General features: G+C 43.8%; 1 protein-coding gene across 1 annotated transcript in view; it reads right to left on the reverse strand.

Annotated features, from left to right (window-relative positions):
* The window catches only part of STMN2 (stathmin 2), a 47,074-nt gene that overhangs the window by 13,443 nt on the left and 9,430 nt on the right, over positions 1 to 24,201 (reverse strand). Inside the window, exons 2-3 of the mRNA XM_068158603.1 lie at positions 2,417 to 2,512; positions 1,601 to 1,773 (exon numbers count right to left, since the gene is read on the reverse strand). Of these exons, the coding sequence (XP_068014704.1) occupies positions 1,601 to 1,773; positions 2,417 to 2,512 (269 nt within the window). The remainder of the gene's footprint in view (positions 1 to 1,600; positions 1,774 to 2,416; positions 2,513 to 24,201) is intronic.

A 24,201-nucleotide genomic window follows, 5' to 3' on the forward strand; every position in this document is an offset into this window, starting at 1 on the left:
TAGTCAGACTTCACTGCAAATCAGAACTGAGGGCCAGGTTTTAAGGACCTGTCAGTAATCTAGATCTTCTGACTTCAATGGATTTACAGCTTGCTGTACACCAGTTTCCACTGCGTTTCTTGGAGGCAAGTCTGCCAGGAGTGAAAGCAGAATGGAACTCCTTTTGTTGGAGCTGCTCCATGTGCTGCCTGTGGTGTATTTGCTGCCTCTGGACTTCTGTATATGTTTTTGTCCCTATCTTGCACAGATTCTGTGAATGTCAGTTTTAGTAACAAGTCACATTGTTTAAGAGAGAAATGAAAGGCTTAGAGACATCTAAGCCTATTTCTTTTTCAGATACCCTCTGCTAGGGACTCCATGAACAGGTGGAAGGGGCTTCTAACTCCATTTTAACTGGTGCAAGTAGATTGGTCACAAAATAACATCAATCACCGGGCTGAAAGACACAGGAAGTCCTTCCATGGCTCCTGAAGCATCTCTGATGTCTGTGGCTCTCCTTGTGGGCCACAACAAAAGGAAACATGGGCTAACCAGGACAATATATTACCATACTTTGACTTTCCTGTGGCCATTGCAGCCAGAAATGGTGCAGCACAGCACCACAAACGCTGGGCCCTCACAAAACACTGCTCATTTTCAGGTTGGCAATGCAGGCTGCCTTTGGCAGTGTCTCACTGGCATTGCCTGTCATCCTACAATTTATCTGAGCTGGAATTCATCCTTTTGTCTTCTGAAAAAAAACCCTCCATCCAAATAAAAGCAAAGCAAACCAAACAAACAATCAAACAAAACCAAATAAATACCCACCCACCCCCAGCTTAGAGCAAATAAAGACCTCTTCAAACACATCAGTCACCACAAACCCCAAATAAAATAGTTAATGTGGACTTCCTGCTGTGCACACCTTGTGAAGAAGGTGTAACAACCCTTCTAAACCCTATGTGACCAACACTGGTTATGAAAAAGGGTTTTACCATTATGGGTAAGGTCATAAAGAAGGGAAGAATTAGTCTATAGATCACCCCACAAAGCCAACTTTCAGCACTGCTGAGACTGTCTGCTAGAAAAGCTTCTCCTGGTAGCTGCACCGTGCTAGCATCTTCAGTCAAGTGTGAGGTGAATAGTCCAGAAGGCTTTTTGTTCAGTGCTCACATGCCTCCATACTGCATAAATAGGACATTTTAGGCAACAGGCATGCTTTGTGGGCAATTTCCATGAGCACTACCAGCACTCAAGATCTGGTAGCCCAGACCATTTGAACTGCACATCCATCTCTTAGACACCAGAAGAGCTGCACTGGTTTTCAGAGGCTATGATAGATGCTCTGCATGACCACTCATTTACACAGTAAGCATTTATATTTGAACCTCCTGCCTGAAGCTATCTGTATTTTGTGATGCATGCTTCCTAAGCATCAAAACCAGTGAGGTTTTTTTGCAAGCTCCTGGAAGGAGATAAACTTTCAACCGTGTTAGTAATTTTTGTCCATGTGGGCCACTTTGTGTCAGCAATGGCAGACACAGAAATGGACTGAAAACTTGGCTGTTGTTCTGTGTGGTAAGTCAGGTTTAATTGCTAGTGTTATTTTAAGGAATGATACCTTTCTCCTCTCCTCTGCAGCCTCCAGCTTTTTCTGGATCTCCTCAAGAGAGAGCTCTTTCTTCTTTGGAGAAGCTAAAGTTCGTGGTGCTTCTGAGACCGGAGATGGAGGCTTTAAGATCAGTTCAAAGGCCTGGCCTGAGGCACGTTTGTTGATTTGTTTCACTTCCATGTCTGCAGAATAAAGTGAGAAATGGTAAGCCCTTCAGTATAATACTTCAGCAGTTTGCTGAGGAGAGCAGCAGCACAGACCTTAGCGTAGGATCAGAAGCACAAACAAAAGATTAAGCATCTTTGCCATGGGCGTTTGAAAAGCAGTGGTGGATTATGGCCTGAAAACTGTTCTCAGGAGAAGTGCATTCCATTTTATCTGTAATAGCTTAATTATACCTTAATCTCATAAAGATAAAAATTTACAGCAGTTTTGGGAGCTTATTGGGGGTTTTGTGCCGTTTCACACCCCCTGCGAGCAGTGCCCAAGCTGATTAATTTTTTAAGCGTGCTTTCATCTTGTCTTGGTTTCCTCGGGAGTTATGTCAGTTGTGAAGAGTTGGAATTCTCAGATGGGGAGTAGGAAAAGTACAGCTCAGTAGGAGAGGGACAGCTTTAAGAGTTGAGTCCTTAGGAGGAAAAAAATCCAGTATCATAAGTAATAACACAAACAGTAGAAAGTAATAGATAAAACCAGCAAATAAGAGGTTAAATCAGCAAAATATCCACTGCCTAACACCATGGCCTGGGGTGGTGAACTGAGTCATTTCCCAGCAGTAGCCCTGCTGCCTGACCTGCAGGATAATTTCCAGTGAAAGTCACTCACCATCATATTTATAGATGTTCATGTTGCGAGGTTCCGGGTAAAAACAGGAGCAGATCAGGGAGAGCATGGACAGCTCCTTCATCTTTTCCTTGTAAGCTGAAAGGAGAGATCCTGTTAGTATGTTTCACTTCCCCAACCCCTCCTTGGCTGCTCTAGCTGAGGTGACTGGCTGGGGACCAGCAAATCTGCTCTATCACCCAGCCTGGCAGATTCCTCTAGAATGCCTCTTGTGAGCATTGAGTGAGCCTTTATCAAATCACACACCAGACACTCAGCATTGCAGAGACCGCTTCTGATCTGCATGACCTCAGCCTCGCGTGTCGGGCAGAGAGTCCTCTCTGGTTTACAGAAAGTGAAGCTGGCTACCAGGAAATGGATTTAGTGTTGGAAGAGGGCCAAGACTCCACTCTCCCCTGGCAGGTGGAGAGACATGAGGCTCTTACAAATTCTCTGACGTATCCAAATGCAATTGAGAGCAGCTCTGAAACGCTGCCCATGTGTTGCCATGGGCAGATGCTAAAGACTTTATCTGTTACAAAGGAAAATGTCACCCAGATAATTAGAAAAGAAAAAAAAAAAAGGCAGAAATCAGGATACATTTATCAAATCCATTCCATGGTGTTCTTACTGTGCATAACCGCTTGAAGCAAAGCTTTTCCTTCCTCATTTAGTGGCTAAAATATATTGCTTCCATACTCAGGTCTGATGCATATGATGCAATATACAATAGCTGAGGCCATAAATACCCTTGTCATTGACCTTTACAGTCTTTATTGACTTTGTAATGCCTATAGAATCATAAAATTGTTAGGGCTGGAAGGGACCTCAAGGATCAAGATCCAACCTCCCCCACCCCATGGGCAGGGACACCTCACACTAGATCAGCTTGCTCAGAGCCACATCCAGCCTGGCCTTAAAAACCTTTAATGATGGGGTTTCTACCAGGCCCCAGACATGGCCTGAGGAAAGGTTGGTCTAGAAATGGTGACACCAGCACCTAAACACTACACAATGTTCTGCATTGACCCCTGCTAATTGCCATTATCCCAGCATGTAAACAGGACACTGGTCTTGCATCTGGTCACTTGGCAAGTCAGTGACAGAGCCCAGACTACAGGCTGCCTCCTGGGTCCTGGGACAATACCATAGCCACTGCCCACACATTTTTTGATGGGGGGTTTTGCTTCAGAATTCATTTTGGCAAACAGAAATCCCTTCTCTCCACCAAAATCAGATCTGCAGAGGCAGACACACATTTGCTGCCAGCATGTGAAAACGTGGCTTAAAATATAACTGCTGCTGAAAGATTTGTATCTAACAGAGTAAACCAAGTTAATTTTCATGTTACTAAAAGAAAATCAGACAGCCCTTTGATCTTCTAGTTGTGGATACACATGAGACTGTCATTCAGCCTTTCTCCTGTATGCTTTTGAGTTTCTTTAATTCATTTTTTTTTCCTAGCCAGAAAGGTCCCCAAGGTTTATGAGGGCTTGAGAGCCTTTGGGTACTGCTCAGCATGGTCATATTAGGAGGATCCATCAGCTCAGGAATGAATTTCTAGCAGCCAGTGGATGGTTGATCATGGACACTAAATAACCTACCAAAAGGACATACAGCCTTTCAAGGAACCATTGGTGAAAGGTAGCATCTCAGGTCAAGAATGTACTGAAGATTATGGTTTCTGTGAATTGAGGTTGTCAAGGAAGCTTGGTTTGAAGCTTGAGTGCCAGCTCACAAGGAATGACTTAGAAATCCTCTGAAGAGACAAATCAAGATGTCTGCTAAATAGTCAAACAAAATGGCATGTCCACCCAACACAGCATTTAACTCCAAGTCTATTTCTAAGCACACAGATGTGTTTGTCCAGACTGTCCTTTGAGGAGGGCACCACCAAAATCACATCCTTTTCAACAGAGAGGTTCTGGAGTGGCTGCACATGAGACTCTGCATGCTCCCTGGGGTCTGCTGAACATACAGAAAATGGACCCCAGGTTGCATGGTAATGACAAGGACACTGATGACACAAGCTGGAGGCTGATGGTTCTTGTGCAAGCTCTGCCCCAATGCCTACCTTGTAATATTTTTGGAAGAAGAGGCATGCAAAGCAGCTTCCTAGGAATCCTGCATTTTGGGAGCTTTGCTATTGTATTTTTAACTTTGCTTGACATTGACCATGTCTTGTTTTCTAACAGCATTTCAAACAGTCAGAAGGAAAGTGTTTGCTCTCCCAGCTCGTCGGCAAAACGTGACTGCAGAAAGATAAGGACGTGCTCAGCTCTCTTCCCTTTCAGTGCAATCACTGCACTGAAAGCACACTGGTGAAATCACTGTCCTGTTCCATTCTGGACACTGACAGAATTAGGGTGGCTCTCCACGCTTTACAAGCATTACATTCTATTTCTTCACGGTACTGATTTAGTCTCCGTTTGCCCTAGAAAGTCCTTCAACCGTGCCAGGAGCTCGACTTGAAGACTCACAGAAAGTTCTGCAGACTGCTGCAAACCTGGGAACCAAATGACCTGCCATGATGACAAATACTGTTTCTCCTGTTGGAAACATTAAAGGCTGAAGGCCTCAAAGGGACTGAAGATTTACACACCTCCTCAGGCATCTAACATCAGCCTTGTGATCACCTGGCCCCTTTGACCAGGCAAAGAACAGCTTATTTGGCAGCACTGAGTAGCAGGAGCCCTGCTCTGCTCAGATGTCCTTTCTTTGAACTGCCACACATGGAAAAAATAAGCAGTAATGTTAGCTCAGTTAGTGGCTTGAGGTGAGGAGAAAGTTCTTCACCAAGAGTGTCATTCGTCATTGGAATGTGCTGCCCAGGGAGGTGGTGGAGTCACCATCCCTGGAGGTGTTCAAGAGGGGATTGGATGTGGCACTTGGTGCCATGGTTTATAGTCATGAGGTCTGTGGTGACAGGTTGGACTTGATGGTCTTTGAGGTCTCTTCCAATCTTGGTGATACTGTCATCTAGTTAGAGTGGCTGTCCCATGTCAGCCAGGTTGAAGAAGAAGATAACTGCTTTCCCAAAGCTTGAGTGGATTTGGGATTAGCTATGGAGACCTGTTGTCTCGAAAAATATTGGTGCTTCAATTAAAAAGGCAACACTCAGGCCAGAAAGCACTGATGAAGTCTGCACAGGACCTCTCGTGTTAATTGAAATAGGCCTGTAATTACCTGCCTTATAGTGGAGCTTTTAAAACTCTTGAAGACAAGCAGTGACTGCAACAAAGTTGGCTTTCCAAATGTGTTTCAACTGCCTTGCTAATTACATGGCTCCTTGTGCAGCCAGGTAGGGTACACATCATCCTATTAAACGTGCAGGTTAAATGAGGGGAAGGAAATGATGGTAATTGGGAGATTCCAAAAGCTCTGAGAGGGAAATTGCCAGGAAAGAACAGTGCTGACAAAAGATGGCAAGAGAATCTGCTTAGTTCAACACAGCAAGGTTGAAAGGTTCATATACATTGAAAGATTCAAAGTTGAGCAAGAGCAGAACACTGGTTTTCGCTAAAACCAGAAGCGAGCTGCTGGAGCAGGTCCAGAAGAGGCCACAAAGATGATCAGAGGGCTGGAGCACCTCTGTTACAAAGACAGGATGAGAGAGTCGGAGTTGTTCAGCTTTGAGAAAAGAAGACTCCAGGAAGACCTAATGGCAGCGTTTCAATATCTGAAGGGGATCTACAGGAATGCTGGGGAGGGACTGTTTAGAAGAGCTCCTAAAGGCAGGATGAGGGGCAATGGTTTGAAACTGGAGCAGGGTAGATTTAGGCTGCACAGCAGGAGCAAGCTCATTACAACTCTTCATAGTCAGAGTTGTAGAGAAAGCTTTGGAAATATTATCTAATGCCTCTAAAAGCTTTGACAGCTTCAGAGGAGAGGAAACTCATGTAGCTTTGAAATTCAAGACTGCATTACTTCTAAGCAACCCCAGCTCCCTCAGCCTCTCCTGACAGGGCTGTGCTCCAGACCCCTCCTCAGCTTTGTTGCCCTTCTCTGGACACATTCCAGCAAGTCAACATCTTTCCTAAACTGAGGAGCCCAGAACTGGACACAGTACTCAAGGTGTGGCCTAACCAGTGCTGAGTACAGGGGCAGAATGACCTCCCTGCTCCTGCTGGCCACGCTGTTCCTGATCCAGGCCAGGATGCCATTGGCCCTCTTGGCTGCCTGGGCACACTGCAGGCTCATGTTCAGCCTACCATCAACCAGCACCCCCAGGTCCCTTTCTGCCTGGCCGCTCTCCAGCCACTCTGACCCCAGCCTGTAGCGCTGCATGGGGTTGTTGTGGCCAACGTATAGAACCCAGCACTTGGATGTGTTCAATCTCAGAAGAGTGCTATGGCTGTCATTAGAGATCAACAACCACTTCCTTGTTGCTGGGAGGAACAGGAAGAGTAGGGAAAAGATTGGTAAAACCGCCCTGTCTATTCTCATCTGCCACCCAATAGCTATTAGGATTTTTGTATTGTTTTTCACAGTTTGCACTGTAAAATGGAAATCTGTCCTGGCTGATGGACCATGGGCAATTTGGGTCACATTTCGTTCCTTGGCAAAGCACAGCTAGGACAGATTGCTGTGTCACAGCAGAGCCTGTTACTCATAACCAAAGGTATTTTTAACACATAAAACCAAAGAGATTAATGGTCAATGTTACTTATAATTAACACATGATGAAGGGAGATCTGTGGAGTCTTATTTTTTTTTTATGGCCTCACCAAATCCAGTTATAACAAAGTGTTCCTCATTTTTGATGCTTCAAGTCCCACCAGCCAACTAGTGCCTGAAATTCCACACAACTGGAAGGAAACAGAAACTGGCTTGTTACCTGTGGTCAAAATGTGCAACCCGTACGACACGTTCTCTTGCCAGCTACCTGTGTGACAGCTTTCTGAGACTGAACCAAAATCTTGTTTGTTTTCTGCTTTGGTAAAGCTTGCAGGAGCAAGAGGTAAGATTAAGTGAAGCATGAAATGCAAGGTAGAGAAGACCACCCATGGCTATCCTCTACAACCATTTTTTGTTGTCTGTCATTGACAAGGCAGTTTGTTATAGATTCCACTTTGTTAATGTTCTTTTTGAAGTGCTAGAGCTTTGGGCTTGTTGAGACAATGCTTGAGCTCATGAAAAGCCATGCCATTCTGTGAACATCAGCAAGCACACTCTGCTGGACAGCAGTGTTGGGGTGTTTTTGTACACAAGCAAGGTGTTTGCTCCTGCAAAGGCTGCCCAGTAATGATTTTCTTGCATTGGTGGTGTGTAGGCACAAACAGATGCAAACACACACACCAGAGGGTGACAAGTCTAACTAAAAAATTGCTCCCAAATTTGCAGCTTAATCACTGATGTGACTGTGGATTCTTGGACTACAATGGACTACACCACATGCCATGTCTGTGTCTCCCTCTCTACCTCCACACCCCATCTCTTTCCCCCCAATTTTCATTCCACAGAGCTTGCTTTGTAGGAAAGGATGTGAGCTACTAAAGCAAAGCTTGAAGAGTGAGGAATGAACAAGAGTGAGGCATGAACTCAAAAGACTACAGTACTCCTCAGACAGCTTTATTTCCTCCTGGTTAACTGAAAATGACTCCTTCATGTCTTGCAGTGACAAGTGCAACCTCTGTTCTTCAGAAGCTTTGACAGGATGCTGATGTTTAAGATGCTGAACTTATGCCTACCTTTACAAGAGGCCACCACAGCCACAGACAGCTCCTGATACACTATTATCTATCACTTAAGTGTGAAAGTCAGGTAAGCATCAATAGTTTGTAACTCCTTAAGGCAGCCCTATCCAGTAATCAATCTGCTGTCTCCTGTATCTGTGGAAGCACAAAAGACTGTGGAAATTATGTCTGGGATGATGTGACCAAAGAGATTTTCCTGAGAAAAGGGAATAAGCTGCAGCAGCTGCACCAGGAGGAACTAAACCTCCTGACTGGGCTCATCTTACCTGCTTGAGAACTGTTGCTGGTTTTCTTGCATACCTACACAAAGGGAAGAGTCTCTTTTGCTTGGTGTTGTAGCAAGCTTGGCTCTGTCATGTCTCATAGGAAAATCCTCAGCTTTCCTTTCATTCAGGACTACTGATAATGTAATAGCAGTGATTCTGGGTCTGATTCTATTGTTACTTTTCCTGTTCCTGAGCTTGTATGAATGATTTGAGAACCAAACCCTTGAGCTCTGGAATTTTTGAGTGGATGGATTTGCTTTCCATGATTTAATGGTCATTGTGTGCAATGCATTGCCTTCACATTGTGTGCCTGAAAGGTGGAGACAGAGCTTTTCCCAGCCCACAAAGGCTTTTTTCTCTTTTTCCTTCTGAGATAGGTTACAGATAAAAAGGCTTTGAAAGCCTCATATTTCACTCCAAAATACCCACTAACATGGCTCTGAACATGCCTCTGGTAAGCTACACTTGAGCTAGAACCTCAGCCTTCATGTAGGCTAAAAGCAGTGTTTTCAGGAATGCTGCTGTTCATGTGTGAAGGCCAGAGAAAAAGGCTTCTCAGAGACTATCCCCAGCACAGTCCTGCTGAACACAGATTGTCTTACCTCAGCATTTCTGAGACTGGGGCTGCCACCTCTACTGGCTTGCCATAACAGCAGTCTAGTAGAGTTTGGACTTCCTTGCATCAGGACAACCTCCAGATGTCTGATCCTTCCCTCTGAGTAGTGCTTAGGAGAACCTCTGAGCCAGGCTGTTTCCTGGGTTCAAAACCATAGTATTTGGCTTAGTCCTGGGTCCACACTAGTGGCTAAAGCACCAGGGAAGGACTTGCAAATTAAGTGGCACTTCTTCAGCGTTGTTTAAGTCTGGGGTGGATTGAGTTACAGCTTGGCAACCTCAGAGCCTGCAGTCAGCCTGCCTGCCCCCAATGGCCCTGGCATGCAGATATCAGTCACCAGAACATCAGCATGTCCACAGCTTGCTGCTGATTCAGGCATTCATGGAAAGTACAGTTTTGAGTCTGTGTTAAGCAAACCTCGAGCACCCAGCAGTCAGGGACTAGGCTATCAGAGATGGCTGCTGTTGCCCAGTACACTCTTAAGGTCATCTCATTACTGTAATGCAGGAGCATGCAGAGGCCCAGCAGAGAGCTGTGCTACTTTCTGTACAGACATATCAGATGTGAACACCTTATGCCAAAGAGCTTATGGAGCAAGTAACAAAGACAGGCAAGGGATGCTGGGGGAGCAATGACCTAGACATGAAAAAAACTACCTCAGGTCACTGATCTACTCTGTATGAATCATAGAATCATAGAATCAATAAGGTTAGAAAAGACCTCAGAGATCATCAAGTCCAACCTGTCACCCAACACCTCATGACTAACTAAACCATGGCTTCAAGTGCCACGTCCAATCCTTTTCTGAACACCTCCAGGGATGGTGACTCCACCCATCTGTCCAGCCTGTCAAGGTCCCTCTGCGGAGCCCTTCTACCCTCTAACAGATCAACACCTGCTCCCAACTTGGTGTCATCTGCAAACTTACTAATGGCAGACTCAATCCCCTCATCTAGATCATCAATAAAGATATTGAATAGGATTGGGCCCAGCACTGATCCCTGGGGGACACCACTAGTGCCTGGCTGCCAGCTGGATGTGGCACCATTCACCACCATTCTCTGGGCTCGGCCCTCCAGCCAGTTCCTGACACAGCACAGATTTAATATTGAAAACTCCCCTATCTCATGGTAGCTTATAGAGAGCAGGAGTGGCTGAGGGAACTGGGATTGCTTAGTCTGGAGAAAAGTAGGCTCAGAGGAGACCTTGCTTTTTGGTTGGAGTCAGGTGGGTGTTGGTCTCTTCTACCTAGTAACAAGTAATAAGATGAGAAGAAATGGCTTCAACTTGTACCAGAGGAGGTTTAGGTTGGATATTGAGGAAAATTTCCTCACTGAAAGGCTTATCAACCACTGGAACAAGCACCCCAGAGAAGTGGTTTTATCATTGTCCCTGGAGGTATTTAAAAGGTGTGGTGCTGAGGGACCAAGCAGACTGGATGGTGTTGGGTTAATGGTTGGGCTCAATAATCTTGAAAGTCTTTTCCAGCCTAAATGATTCTGTGGTTTCTATGTGAGAGATACCTCCATTGGCACAGGCTGTCTCTTTGAGAGCACTGCAGGCAATACTGGTGCTGGCTGGTGGAACAACCCCTAGAGGGAGGATGAAAATCAAGTGCAGTGAAATAGAATGGCCACGGTGTAGTTATGTAGTCTACTATGATCAGACAGCATCTTCTCAAGATAGGAATGATGCTGTGAGTTCTGTTTTAGCACAACAGGACCAGGTTACTAGAGCGCAGCGTGACAGAGCTGGCTGCCAGCATTGCTTTTATTTTCCTGAACTTCACCCTCAGCCCTGTGTGTTTGCATTGGTGGCATTTATTCACATTTTCCTATTGATCTCTTCAGATGTTGCTACTGACTTAATTTTGCATCACCCTGACCCCTTTATGTAGGCTTGACTAACCCTTTCCAGTCTTGCATCACTCACTGATGCTGGATGCCATTTCATTCGACAGTAGTTGTGTGTTATCACACCCAGAGAATAATGACATAGCCTTGGCATATTGTCAGTCTTCACAACTGAAATAAGAGTTCTGCAACTGTTTCTTTTCATCAGGACACAGTAGGGCAGAGAAAAGGAGGCTGAGGGGAGACCTTGTCGGTCTCTGCAACTCCCTGAAAGGAGGCTGAAGCCAGGTGGGAGTCTGTCTCTTCTCCCTAGTAACAAGTGACAGGACAAGAGGAAATGGCCTCAAGTAGCACCAGGAGTGGTTTAGGCTGGATAACAGAATAAACTTCTTCACTGAAAGGCTTCTCAAACACTGGAACGGGCTGTCCAGGGAGGTGGCTGTATCGCCATCCCTGGAGGAGTTTCAAAGAGTTTCAAAGATGAGGTGCTGAGAGACATGGTTTGGCAGCAGCCTTGGTAGAGTTAGATAATGGCTGGACTTGATGATCTTGTGATTCTATGCTTGTATGATTCACTTGTATTATGAAATCACTCCCCCCATCTTCAAACTGCAATTACAGTCAAATTGTTTTAAGAGCCATACTGAGCTTCTCAAGAGAGCAAATTTATAGCAGAATTACCCACATGTTCAGAATGCAAGCAACTGATAACAACACAGAGAAAAGGAATGGCCCAAAATGTTTCAGCAAAGCAGGCAAATTAAGGAAGAATGGGTAAAGGATCCAACTTTCTCTGTTTTCATCCTCAAGAGAGTCTAGGCTACTCCTCAATCAAGGACTCAGAGATGAACTACTAAAGTGGCAGTTTCCATTAACAGAGAGGATGGTCCTTGGCATTTTCCTGGAATCAGATAAACATGGTTATAACAGAACTGTATGTCAGATATAATATGTGACTGTTTTTTACAGCTTGCACAGGGCTTGTAACCACAGCCAGCATTGCTGCACACCCTGTGCCATTTCCAAGTGCAGATACCTCTGATAACTTCTGACATTTTAAAACCTGTGCTTTGAACTGGTGAAGGACAAAATATTAGCTAGTCATAACTTCAGGCTCAGAAAACAATCAGCAGATTCAACTGTAAGGTGCCTTTTGGGGGGGCGGGATTTGGCAAAGAAAATACAGGAGCAATCAGATGAGTAGAAATTTGTCTTCATGTTACATGGGATAAATGCAATTCTAATTTGCAGTGGGGGTGGTCTCTTGATCTTTACATTCCAGTAATTACATGTATTCCTTGCTTGCTGAGTCATTTCCCTGGGTGCAGAACCTGCTGCAATTATTTTCACACCATAATTACCAGGAGAATCCATTTTAGAGACAATGTGCTGCTGTGGGGGCTGTGGAAGGCACCCCTCAAACCACTAATTTCATGTAGATTAGAAACCCTATTTTATACTGTCTGAAGGGTAAACACAGAGAAGCATTCACGATTTAGTTCATAGAGATGTGTATGCACAAAGAAATGTCTACAGCTTTTCCTGCAGGTTTATTGGTTGATTTTGGGGCAATCTGCATGCATTTAATGTGCTTAACCCAAAGCCAAATATCTGCAACTGCATCTTTGTGCTACAGAATCACTCTTCCTGGCTGCCATGACTACCGACTAAAAGTCAAAATGCAAAAGACAATGAGAGAGTCTGAAAAATCCATTTTTTTTTTCTTTGGGCTTTTGAATGGAATTTTAATTCTCTGTGACATTAAAAAAACAAACCAAAACCCAGTCCCAGTCAGCTGTCTCATAATGAAGGTTTTGGTTTGCTTTCTGTCCACAATCACAAATGACTTATGGAAGGAGATTACTGAAAAACGAAGGGTTCCTATCCTTGTGATAACGCAGACAACATCATGCACTTTCATAGTTTCATAGTTTCATTCAGGGTTGGAAGGGACCACAAGGATCATCTAGTTCCAACCCCCCTCCCATGGGCAGGGACACCCCACACTAGATTAGGATGGCCAGAGCCTCATCCAGCCTGCTCTTAAACACCTCCAGGGACGGGGCCTCAACCACCTCCCTGGACAACACATTCTGGGGTTTCACCACTCTCATGGTGAAGAACCTCCTCCTCACATCTAGCCTGAATCTCCCCACCTCCAGCTTCATTCCATTCCCCCTAGTCCTATCACTACCTGAGATCCTGAGAAGTCCTTCCCCAGCCTTCCTGTAGGCCCCCTTCAGATACTGGAAGGCCACAATTAGGTCACCTCGGAGCCTTCTCTTCTGCAGACTGAACAGCCCCAACTCCTTCAGTCTGTCCTCATAGGAGAGGTGCTCCAGCCCTTATAACTGTGTTAATTAACAATAGTATTGAAAACCATAAAGCCAGAGCAAAACAAGCTCTGGAGTTTCTGTATGCATTTGAGATTAGAGTTTGCCTTTCGACATATTTGTGGAGGATCTTCTTTCTAAACTTAAGGAGATTGGACGTGGCACTTGGTGCCATGGTCTAGTCATGGGGGTCTGTGTTGATAGGTTGGACTCGATGATCCTCGAGGTCCTTTCCAACCTAAGTTATACTGTGATACTGTGTGAGATGTGGTCATGGAAATTATATGCAGATGCCCTGATACTCTGGTTTAAAACCCAGTGCTTTAATTCCCTTTTGATTTCACAACAAAGACCACAGAAATGTCAATGCTTTTATAGAATTTTAAGAGTCTGCTCAATCTGGTATATGTTGGAGCAAGGAGTTTATTTCATTACAAGGCATTCAAAAGGACTGAACTTCCGGCACATGCTGGAGCAAGGGGCTGTATTTATTTAACTGCAAGCTATTCCAAAGGAATGAATTTTTGGGTTTAGGGAAATATAGGTTCTAATTTAAGAAAGCCTCCTGTGTGGGAAGCCTGTCAAGGGAGTGTTTATCCGTGGTGAAATTCTTTCATGTAAAAAGAATGTCCTTAAGTTTTGAATGATTCTGAAAGCACTGCACAGGGTAAGGAAAAATCAGAGCAAATCCCTGATCAACCATGTTGATACAAAGCAGATCCTGTGAAACTCCTCCTTCCATTTGGTGTTGTCTTCTAACCAGTGGGCAGCAGAATGTCTAGGAAAAGTATCTTTTGGCAGGTCCCCATGTTTAGACTGGAGCTAATTCTAGACATTCCAATGTTCAGCATGTTCATTGTGAAAATCTATTTTCACAGCATTTAAAGACATAAAATAGTGATCTGCTTGCCTTCTGCACAAAGAGTACAAATGCCCAAGTGAGATCTCAGATGATGTCTCAGCATTTGGCTACATAAACTCTTCACCGTCGGTGCTGGAAGATGACGTTTGAGTGCCAAAATAGGAACAGATTCTGGGGCAGTGACTTCTTTTAAAGCATGAATGCACAGAAATAAATGCACATATGTAGGCTGGCTCTGAAAATCCCACAAGGAAGAGGTGTTTTTGCTATTTCTTCCACCTTCCTTTTGCAGGAAAATGGAGGAAGGAAGCAGGCCAGAAGCAGAGGTGTGTGTGAGTCAACGGGAGAGGAGGTTGGGCTCATCAGCGGTCGAAGGTATTTGGTGCTGCATTCAGTTTTGGGGCCACCCAATTTAAGAGGGATGAGGAGGAACAGGTCATGTGGAGGGCTACCAAGGGGGTAAGGGACCTGAAGCATATGGCCTGTGAAGAGTGGTGGAAAGGGCCAGGTTTTGTTCAGTTGGGTTAAAAAGAAGTGGCTAAGGGACAGTATACTAGCTGCTTACAACTACTTGAAGATAAGGTCAGTGACATGAGAGAGCCAAATTCTTCCAGGTAACAGAAAAAGGAAGAACAGTCTGTGGTAGTTTTAGGCTATACCTTCAAAATTTTCCATGGATCTTGAACAGAAAGTGGTAAAATGTAAACAAATCACCATTGGGTGTAAAAAGGAAAATAATAGAATAGAATAAACCAGGTTGGAAGAGACCTTCAAGATCATCGTGTCCAACCTATCATCCAACACCACCTAATCAACTAACCCATGCAACCAAGCACCCTGCAATCCCATTGCCCAAAAAATTAGACGTGTACACTAACTTTCTCTTTGGTTTCCTCGCTCCATGAGATACTAACTTGTGCTTCTACCTGGCTTTGCTGACCTTGGTTGTGTTCTTTGTTGTGGCTGAATATCCTAACAAAATAACTCTCTGCTCTTTTCTCTTGTACCTTTGTGTCCAGGGAGGTAAGGGGGGGCTGGGGAGCACAGAGTAGGAAGCTATTAGTAGCCACCCCTGGTTTTTGACCAGGGGGGTTCTTGTGATGTTTATACATTGTAAATACCTGTAAATACTGTTTATTTTGTACATATTCATTGCATTCCATTGTAGATTGTAGTTTTGCTTGTAAATACAGCTACATTTGCTTCCAGCTGGGCTGGTCTGGCAATTTAACGTTGGGGGGAATTTTCAAGCCACCACACAATCATAAACGGTGGCTTGGGAATTTGTGAGACCATCCATTCAGGAGCTGGCTAGACAAAGTGATCCTCACTGAAGCAGAAAGACAGGCCAGGTAACCTTGAGACATACTTCCAAGCAGTTTCTCCACAGTTCAATTCCCAGAGCAAGTTCAATTATATGTGTGCCTTTGTGAGAGGGAGGGCTTGCTAGCAACTCCCAGCCTCAGCTCCACTCCTCCTTGTCATTAAAATCTTCACAGAAAGAATCACAGATTTGTCAGGGTTGGAAGGGACCTCAAGGGTCATCTAGTTCCAACCCCTGCCATGGGCAGGGACACCTTCCACTAGATCAGGTTGCCCAGAGCCACATCCAGCTGTAAAAACTCGCTGGGATGGGGCTTCCACCACCTCCCTGGGCAACCTGTTCCAGTGCCTCATCATCACTCTATGGTGAAGAACTTCCTAACGTCTAATCTAAATTTTCCCTCCTCTAGCTTGGATCCATTCCCCCTAGTCCTATCACTACCTGGCACCCTAAAAAGTCCCTTTTAGTGCTTGCTGTGCCAACAAAAATGCATCTCATCTCACTGGACCTCACTGTTGCTACCGTTCAGGATTTGTGAGGCCTCTCAGTGAGCTCATCCCTAGCACATTATAGCCCCAAATCCCTTGGGCTTCTTTCCTGGCTCTATCCCCAACCACTCACTCACTTGCTGCCTTCCATATAACCTGTCCATCTGTTTAACTACTGGACTTCAGTTGTGGCCATCTCCATAGGCCACTTCTCCAGACATCCCACCTCTTCTCTGAAAAGCTCTCTTCCAAGTACCCTTTCAGATTTGGTTAAAACTCTCCCAGCAGTTAAGCTGGCTTGCAAGGTGTGGTGGGTTGAAATTTCCACCCCCATCCCCCCCCCCCCAACATTAAATTTTGCCAGACCAGGTCAGTTGGAAGCAAATGAAGGCTGTATTTACAGGCAAAACTACAATCTACAATGGAATGCAATGAATATGTACAAAATACACAGGATTTACAATATTTACAGGTATTGACAATTTATAAACATGACAAGGAGGGGAGCTACTAGCTTCTCCCTCCTTGCCTCCCCATTATCCCCCCTGTACAAAAGGGAAATGAGAAAGCAGCAGAGGGATGTTAGACTTAGCCAAGGTCAAGCAGAAGCAAGTTGGTATCTCTCCCAAAGCAAAGAGGTGAGAAGAGAAATTCTTTTGGTGCAACTAGTTTTAGTCCCTTATCTCTTCCAGTGGGATTGTTCAGGATGATCTTTCTTTTGCTTTTCACAGCCAGTGGTGATTTATTTACATTTTACTACTTTTCTGCTCAAGATCTGCGAAAAAAAAATGGTGAAGGCATCACCTGAAACTATCACACAAAGCAAGCAAAAAGCCACACAGAATAGACACAGACAATGTGTCTGTTTAGGAAGGAGGTTGACTTGCTGGAACGTGTCCAGAGAAGGGCAAAAAAGCTGGGGAGGGGTTTGGAACACAAGCCCTATGAGGAGAGGCTGAGGGAGCTGGGGTTGCTTAACCTGGAGAAGAGGAGACTCAGGGGTGACCTTATTGCTCTCTACAACTACCTGAAGGGAGGTTGTAGACAGGCAGATGTTGGTCTCTTCTCCCAGGCAGCCGATACCAGAACAAGAGGACACAGTCTCAGGCTGCACCAGGGGAGGTTTAGGTTGGATGTTAGGAAGAAGTTCTATACAGAGAGAGTGATTGCCCATTGGAATGGGCTGCCTGGGGAGGTGGTGGAGTCACCATCACTGGAGGTGTTCAGGAGGAGACTTGATGGGGTGCTTGGTGCCATGGGTTAGTTGTTTAGGTGGGTTGGATTGGTTGATGGGTTGGACACGATGATCTTGAAGGTCTCTTCCAACCTGGTCTGGTCTGGTCTATTCTATTCTATTCAAAAAAATATAACAACATCTAAGAAAGAGAATGATCATCACAGTTCTTTCAAATTTGGGCTTTTGCCTCACTGTGAAGATTTTGTATAGCTTGAGGAGTCTAACTCCTCATTTCACTCTTGGAACCCTTATAGATAAAGTAGCAGTCTGGTCATCAGTGGGCAGCATGGCAAACCTGGTGTCTCTGCAAGTTTTGTTACTGAGCAAAGCCATTAGGCTGTGGGAAGAGGGTTGGTTTTGGATAGCTTTGGAAGGCTATGAAGATTTACCTTTGCTCGAGTTAGAGAAAGCTATGCTTTGTCTTTGAGAATAGTGTAAACACCTTGTAACTGAAGGAGAGAAGCTGGGCAATATTGTTTTGTTATTTTGACCTCTTGTGTGCCTTAATTACACATATGCCAGTAGAAAATGACCAACTGAGAGGTGACACATGTGCCTTCTGACAGACTATATCACTTTGCTGTATAACGTAATAAACATCTTCACCTGCTTACATCCTGTCCTGAAAGCATTGGTCGAGGTAATTAAAGCATCTATACCATTGCATTAAGTGGTGCTGGAAATAGAGCATGTGGGTGTAAGTGTGACCATTTTAACCAGAAACTGGCCAACTGAAAGCATTCATAGAGGCCAAACTGAAGACTTGCTGCAGACCATAACAATAAATCTGAAAGATTTATTTAATTGGACGTGCTTTGAATACTGGTTTGGGCAGTGACTAGAGGCTATGTGGTGACTTGTGTGAAGTGATGGATGAGGTCCCCAGTAACCTTGACCCCTGCTATGTGACAAACATTTTCCCATTTGTCACATCCTTTCTTAGCCTGACAAAAAAGACAAGTAAAGCTCTGAGCTGTGACCATTTATCAGTGGTCCTCTGGAAGCCCATCTAGAAGATAAGGTCCATATACTGCATCATTCCACTGCCATGAACTTCTCCTAACTCCCAATATAATTAATTACAATAGAATCATAGAATTGTTTTGATTGGAAAAGACCTTTAAGCTCGTTAAGAGTAATCATTATCAAGCTCTACCACGGCCGGTGCTAAACCATGGCTCTCAGAACCATATCTCTGCCTCTTTGAAACACCTCCAGGGATGGGGATTCAGCCACCTCCCTGGATAGCCTATTCCAGTGTTTGTGAACCCCTTCAGTGAAGAAGTTTATTCTCTCATCCAACCTAAACCTCCACTAGTGCAACCTGAGGCCATTTCCTCTCCTCCTATCACTTGTTAGTAGGGAAAAGAGAGGAATGCCCACCTGCCTCCAGCCTCCTTTCAGGGAGTTACAGAGAGCAAGAAGGTTTCCTCTCAGCCTCCTTCTCTCCAGACTAAACAACCCCAGTTCCCTCAGCTGCTCCTCACATGACCTATTCTCCAGACCCTATAGTCTAATAGTTTGAAGGTTTTGATATCCCTGCTCTTGAGCTGCTTAATATTGTTTTTCTAACAATCAGATTATCTGTGCATGGATTCCTAACCCTGTTTCAAGTCAACCAAAAAGCTCTCTTTGACTTTGGTGTGCTTATGCTTCTTGATCTAACTGATGCTTTCCAGGTGGCTTTCTAAGCTGGAATTTTTGAGCTAATTGTCACATATTTGTTATTCTCTGGCTTTCAGATATTTCTGTATGCTATCTATGCAGTTATTACTACTAATTACCTGAGTTATACTTCTACTATTGTATCCTGCCATGTCTTTATGCATACATTGAAACTTTTGATTGCCTCCATTAAGAAAATAATGATACCACTCGACAGCACATTGCTAAAATTGATCATATTTAGGCATAGATTATAAATATTATTGAGTGCTGTAATCAGAGGATGTGTCGAATGAATGAGGGAAAAAAAAAAAGAGTAAGATAAATATGACAGCTTCTTCTTTGAATCACAGAATCACCAAGGTTGGAAGAGACCTCACAGATCATCAAGTCCAACCTGTCACCCAAAACGTCATGACTAAACTATGGCACCAAGTGCCACGTCCAATCCTCTCTTGAACACCTCCAGGGATGGTGACTCCACCACCTCCCTGGGCAGCACATTCCAATGGCTAGCAACTCTCTCTGTGAAGAACTTTCTCCTCACCTCCAGCCTAAACTTCCCCTGATGCAGCTTGAGACTGTGTCCTCTTGTTCTGGTACTGGTTGCCTGAGAGAAGAGACCAACCCCCACCTGGCTACAACCTCCCTTCAGGTAGTTGTAGAGAGCAATAAGGTCTCCCCTGAGCCTCCTCTTCTCTAGGCTAAACAATCCCAGAAATTGGTAGCTTATTCAGAACCGATTAACTGGGTGAGAAAGAACATTTGTTGGGATATTTTTGTTGGTGGATGCTACAATAAAACTAGAACAAGAGCTACTGTTCAGAGTGAAGTGAGCTGTGTTTTAGGTGGCTTAGCTGCTTAATAAAAGAACATTCACTTTCTAAAGAAGCAAAATTAATGATAAATGTTGGTGCTATAACAATTTATATCGACTTACAGTAATGTAACTGCTTCCAGTTAAGTCTTTCATGACTCACCTCTGTTTTTCATCTTTCTCCTCACCTTCCCTCTTTTATATTCTTTCTGACTGTGGTGATTTTCCTCCTGTTCTGAAATATTACTGAAGGTTTCTAGAATTCATTTGCTCTGACAGGATCTTCGTCTCTCTGTATCTATCTATCTATTCATCTATCTAATTATCTATCTATCTATTCATTCATCTATCTAATTATCTATCTATCTATCTATTCATTCATCTATCTAATCTATCTATCTGTCTATCTATCTATTAATTCATCTATCTAATTATCTATCTATCTATCTATCTACCTATTCATTCATCTAATTATCTATCCAACTATCTATGTATTCATTCATCTATCTATCTATCCATCTATCTATCCATCTATCTATCTATCTATCTATCTATCTATCTATCTATCTATCTATCTATCTATCTATCTATCCATTCATCTATCTATCTGTCTGTCTATCTATACATTCATTCATCTATCTGTCTATCTATCTATCCATTCATCTATCTGTCTGTCTGTCTATCTATCTATCTACCTATTCATTCATCTATCTATCTGTCTGTCTATCTGTCTATTCATTCATCTATCTGTCTGTCTATCTGTCTATTCATTCATCTATCTAATTATCTATCTATCTACCTATTCATTCATCTATCTATCTATCTATCTATCTATCTATCTATCTATCTATCTATCTATCTATCTATCTATCTCTGCAACACTTGCCTCCACTCACACAGAAGACTGAATTCTCTTGATGAATTCTGAGACACAACTCTGCTGCTAAATTAACCACATGAGGAGTTGATCCCTGCAGAGATTCTCCACTGATTTCTGTAGGGCGACTGTGAGGGTGCTTGGCCCACTTAGAATAAAAAAGGATCTTCACTTGGTATATATCTAGATTTTCAGGGCACTGTGCCTCAGCAAATCCCAGCCTCAACAGTGTGTCATTAAATGAAAATCAGGATTTCTTCTGTGTCACTCAACCTGCCCTTTATAGCACACTTATCAAAGTTCCAGGACTGGTTTGGCTGTCATATTTTTCAGTATGTTCTAAAATAAGAAGGTTCTGGAGATATCCAAATGTCAACTTACAACAGCTTGTTTTTTTCTCTTTTGTGGCATAATTGAATTGGGTTTCCTCTATGAAAAAGTCTCTTTTCCTGTATAATCAGATTCTCATTTATTAGTGTAGATGGCTTTTATATGACTTTTCAAAATAATAAAGGAGATATTTCCTTCCTAAGCTGATCCTTCAGGAGACTTACAGGGAGGGAAATGATTCATTAGACATACTGGATATTAGGAAAAAAATCCTTTACTAAAATAGTGTGCAAGCACTGGAACAGGCTGCCCAGGGAAGTGGTGGAGTCACCATCTGTGGAAGTATTCAAGTACTCAGGCACCTGGGGGTACTGGTTGACAGTAGGCTGAGCATAAGCCAGCAGAGTGCCCAGGTGGCCAAGAAGGCCAATGGCATCCTGGCATGCATCAGGAACAGTGTGGCCAGCAGGAGCAGGGAGGTCATTCTCCCCCTGTACACCACACTGGTTAGGCCACACCTTGAGTCCCATGTCCAGTTCTGGGCCCCTCAGTTTAGGAAAGATGTTGAGTTGCTGGAACGTGTCCAGAGAAGGGCAAAAAAGCTGGGGAGGGGTTTGGAGCACAAGCCCTATGAGGAGAGGCTGAGAGAACTGAGTTTGCTTAGCCTTGGAGAAGAGGAGGCTCAGGGGAGACCTTCTTGCTCTCTACAACTACCTGAAGGGAGATTGTAGACAGGTAGGGGCTGGTCTCTTCACCCAGGCAACCAGGACCAGAACAAGAGAACACAGTCTCAATCTGTGCCAGGGGAGGTTTAGACTGGATGTTAGGAAGCAATTCTTCATAGAGGGAATGATTGCCCTTTGAAATGTGCTGCCCAGGTAGGTGGTGGAGTTGCCATGACTGGAGGTGTTTAGGAGGAGGCTTGGTGCCATGGTTTAGTTGATTAGATGGTATTGAATGATAGGTTGGACACGACGATCTCGAAGGTCTCTTCCAACCTGGTCCATTCTATTCCATTCTATTCCATTCCATTCCATTCTATTCTAGTCTAGTCTAGTCTATTCCATTCCATTCCATTCCATTCCATATATGCAGATGTGGCTCTTTGGGACATGGTTCAGTGTGTGTGGTAGTGTTGGGTTGCTGGTTAGACTTGATGGTCTTAAAGGTCTTTTCCAACCAACATGGGTCTACTACCATAGATTTCTGCTGGTTTAGGATTTAATTCCATCAAGACTGGTGTTCCTGGCTGTTGCATATCTCAGCTACTTAAATGTGTGACTGCGGTGACCCATTGCTATTTCCCATCCAGTGCCACTATTTTTCCTTCCACTGCAGTAGAAAATATGGGAGTCCTCCTTCCACTGAACACCACTTTGTTAAATTACAACAACTTGGCCCACAGTATTCCTGGCTGGAGGGCTGCCTCTTGCTGATTTTTCGAGAAGCTTTTAGTGAAAAAAAATGATTTCACTATTTCTGGTAAGATGACTGGAGAAAAGCACATGCATGTGGCAGGCGAAACAAGTGCTTATTGTATTGGTTTGAAAGGCTTTAGTGCTTTGTGCTAGGAAATCATCCTTCATTTGAAAAATCTGCCCAGGCCTGGCCTCTGAAATTATAGGCTTCAACCATGGCTGGGAGGGACATGTCCAAGCTTCACAGAGAGTTTCTCTGAAGACACTTTGTGCTGGACATGACTGATTCCACATGGGCTGAGAGGGATGCTTCAAGCACTGGAGTGCTGTAAATTGGAAATAGTTGAAGAAACAACTCTCCTGTGGTCTTAATTTCTCCCTTCTGGCTCTGCAGAAGTGTGGAGGATTATGAGAAGGAATATGATGTGTGAAGGGACAAAAACTGAATCTGCCTGGTGGAAGAAATTGCTGACAGCAGATGAATTAAAAGAAAAAAGAAGAAGAAGAAGAAGAAGAAGAAGAAGAAGGGGAAAAAGCAAAGTCAGTCAGGGGAAGGGTTGATTGAAACTAGATCATGACTGAGGGTCACACTATGCCTGACTGGATAATGAGATTGGGTTAAGAAAAATGAAGGAAAGGCTACCAAGGAAATGGACTGGGACTGGAAATCAGTAAGTGGTGGGGATGGAGCAGATAGGAAACTCTGATTAGGATGGGAGATAGTTCACAATAAAGCTTGAGGTGATCTGAAATAGAAATGTTTCTGACTGCTAGCTCAGACTTTCATCTAGTATGTAAATGATGCTTCCAATACTACAAAAAATACTCAAGTAGCAGGTCAGGGACAGGCTGAGTTCCACCTGATAGAATATTCTGTTTCCAGGATACATTTTTAAACATTTTGTTTTAATCTAGAATGTTGCAAGCCTATAGCTACTTGGAAATGTATTAAATGGAATGTTGTAAGCTTTGTGTAATAGATTGCCTGTTTCCTTCTTTAAATGCCTTGAAATTTCTGTCAGGGTTCACTATTTATCATTATATCTTCATTTTTTGTTACCTTGGACAGTACCTGTCCACATCTTTTGTGCAGAAAGAAGGATGTGGGGAGAGCTGAGACCTCCAGAACAGCAGTGGCAAGCTACACAATCTGAGAACTACAATTTTGCAGAGCAGGTAAAAGCACCTCTGTCAAGTTTGACTGTGTTTTTCAGGCCTCCCTCCACTAGAAGGTGAAATTCTTTGCACTGTTAATCCAATGCAGTATGATTCTCTGTTGGGGATTGTTTTGAGCAAGGGGGGACATGGGTCCCAGGAACACCTATGCAATTCAGGCCTTGAAGAATTCTCTGTTGATAATATAGTGGTGGAATAGGAGCTGTGGGAGTGTTGATTTCTTGGTATGCTAAAGTCCAGCTGCCCCTGAGAAGGGAGGCAAGCAAGATAAGGAGGAGGCAAGATCTGGGAAAAAGAGCAATTAGACTGAGTAGAAAAATTCCACAGAGTTGTGAAAACAATGATGTAACCTTTTAGAGAGAAACCAATAGTATGTGTTAAATTAGAATAGAATTAACTATGCATAAGACTATAAATAATGAAGTGTGGAAGAATAAAGTTGGATGATTACTATCACTCTTATTGAGTGCTGTCATCCCTGTCTCCGTTCTCGTCAATTCTCTGAGCAGGATATTCTTCTTCTTAGTGTTGGGTTGGAAGGGACCTTAAAGATCATCTAGTTCCAACCCCCTTGCCATGGGCAGGGACATCTTCCACTAGACCAGGTTGCTCAAAGCCTCATCCAACCTCCCCTTGAACACCTCTAGGAAGGGTACATCCATGACCTCTTTGGGCAACCTGTTCCAGTGTCTTGACTTGTCACTGCAGAAAATGTGAATGTGCTTCTAAAGGGAATAATTTGAGTCCTCAATGCAGAGTAAAATAAGTATCTTGCTGTTACTTAAGAAGTCATTCTTGATATTTTACTTAGAAAATAAAGATGTTTGGAG

This window comes from Melanerpes formicivorus, unplaced genomic scaffold (genome assembly GCF_026170545.1).
Source record: "Melanerpes formicivorus ecotype bairdi unplaced genomic scaffold, bMelFor1.0.p_v2 SCAF_40, whole genome shotgun sequence".
NCBI classification, from domain to species: domain Eukaryota; kingdom Metazoa; phylum Chordata; class Aves; order Piciformes; family Picidae; genus Melanerpes; species Melanerpes formicivorus.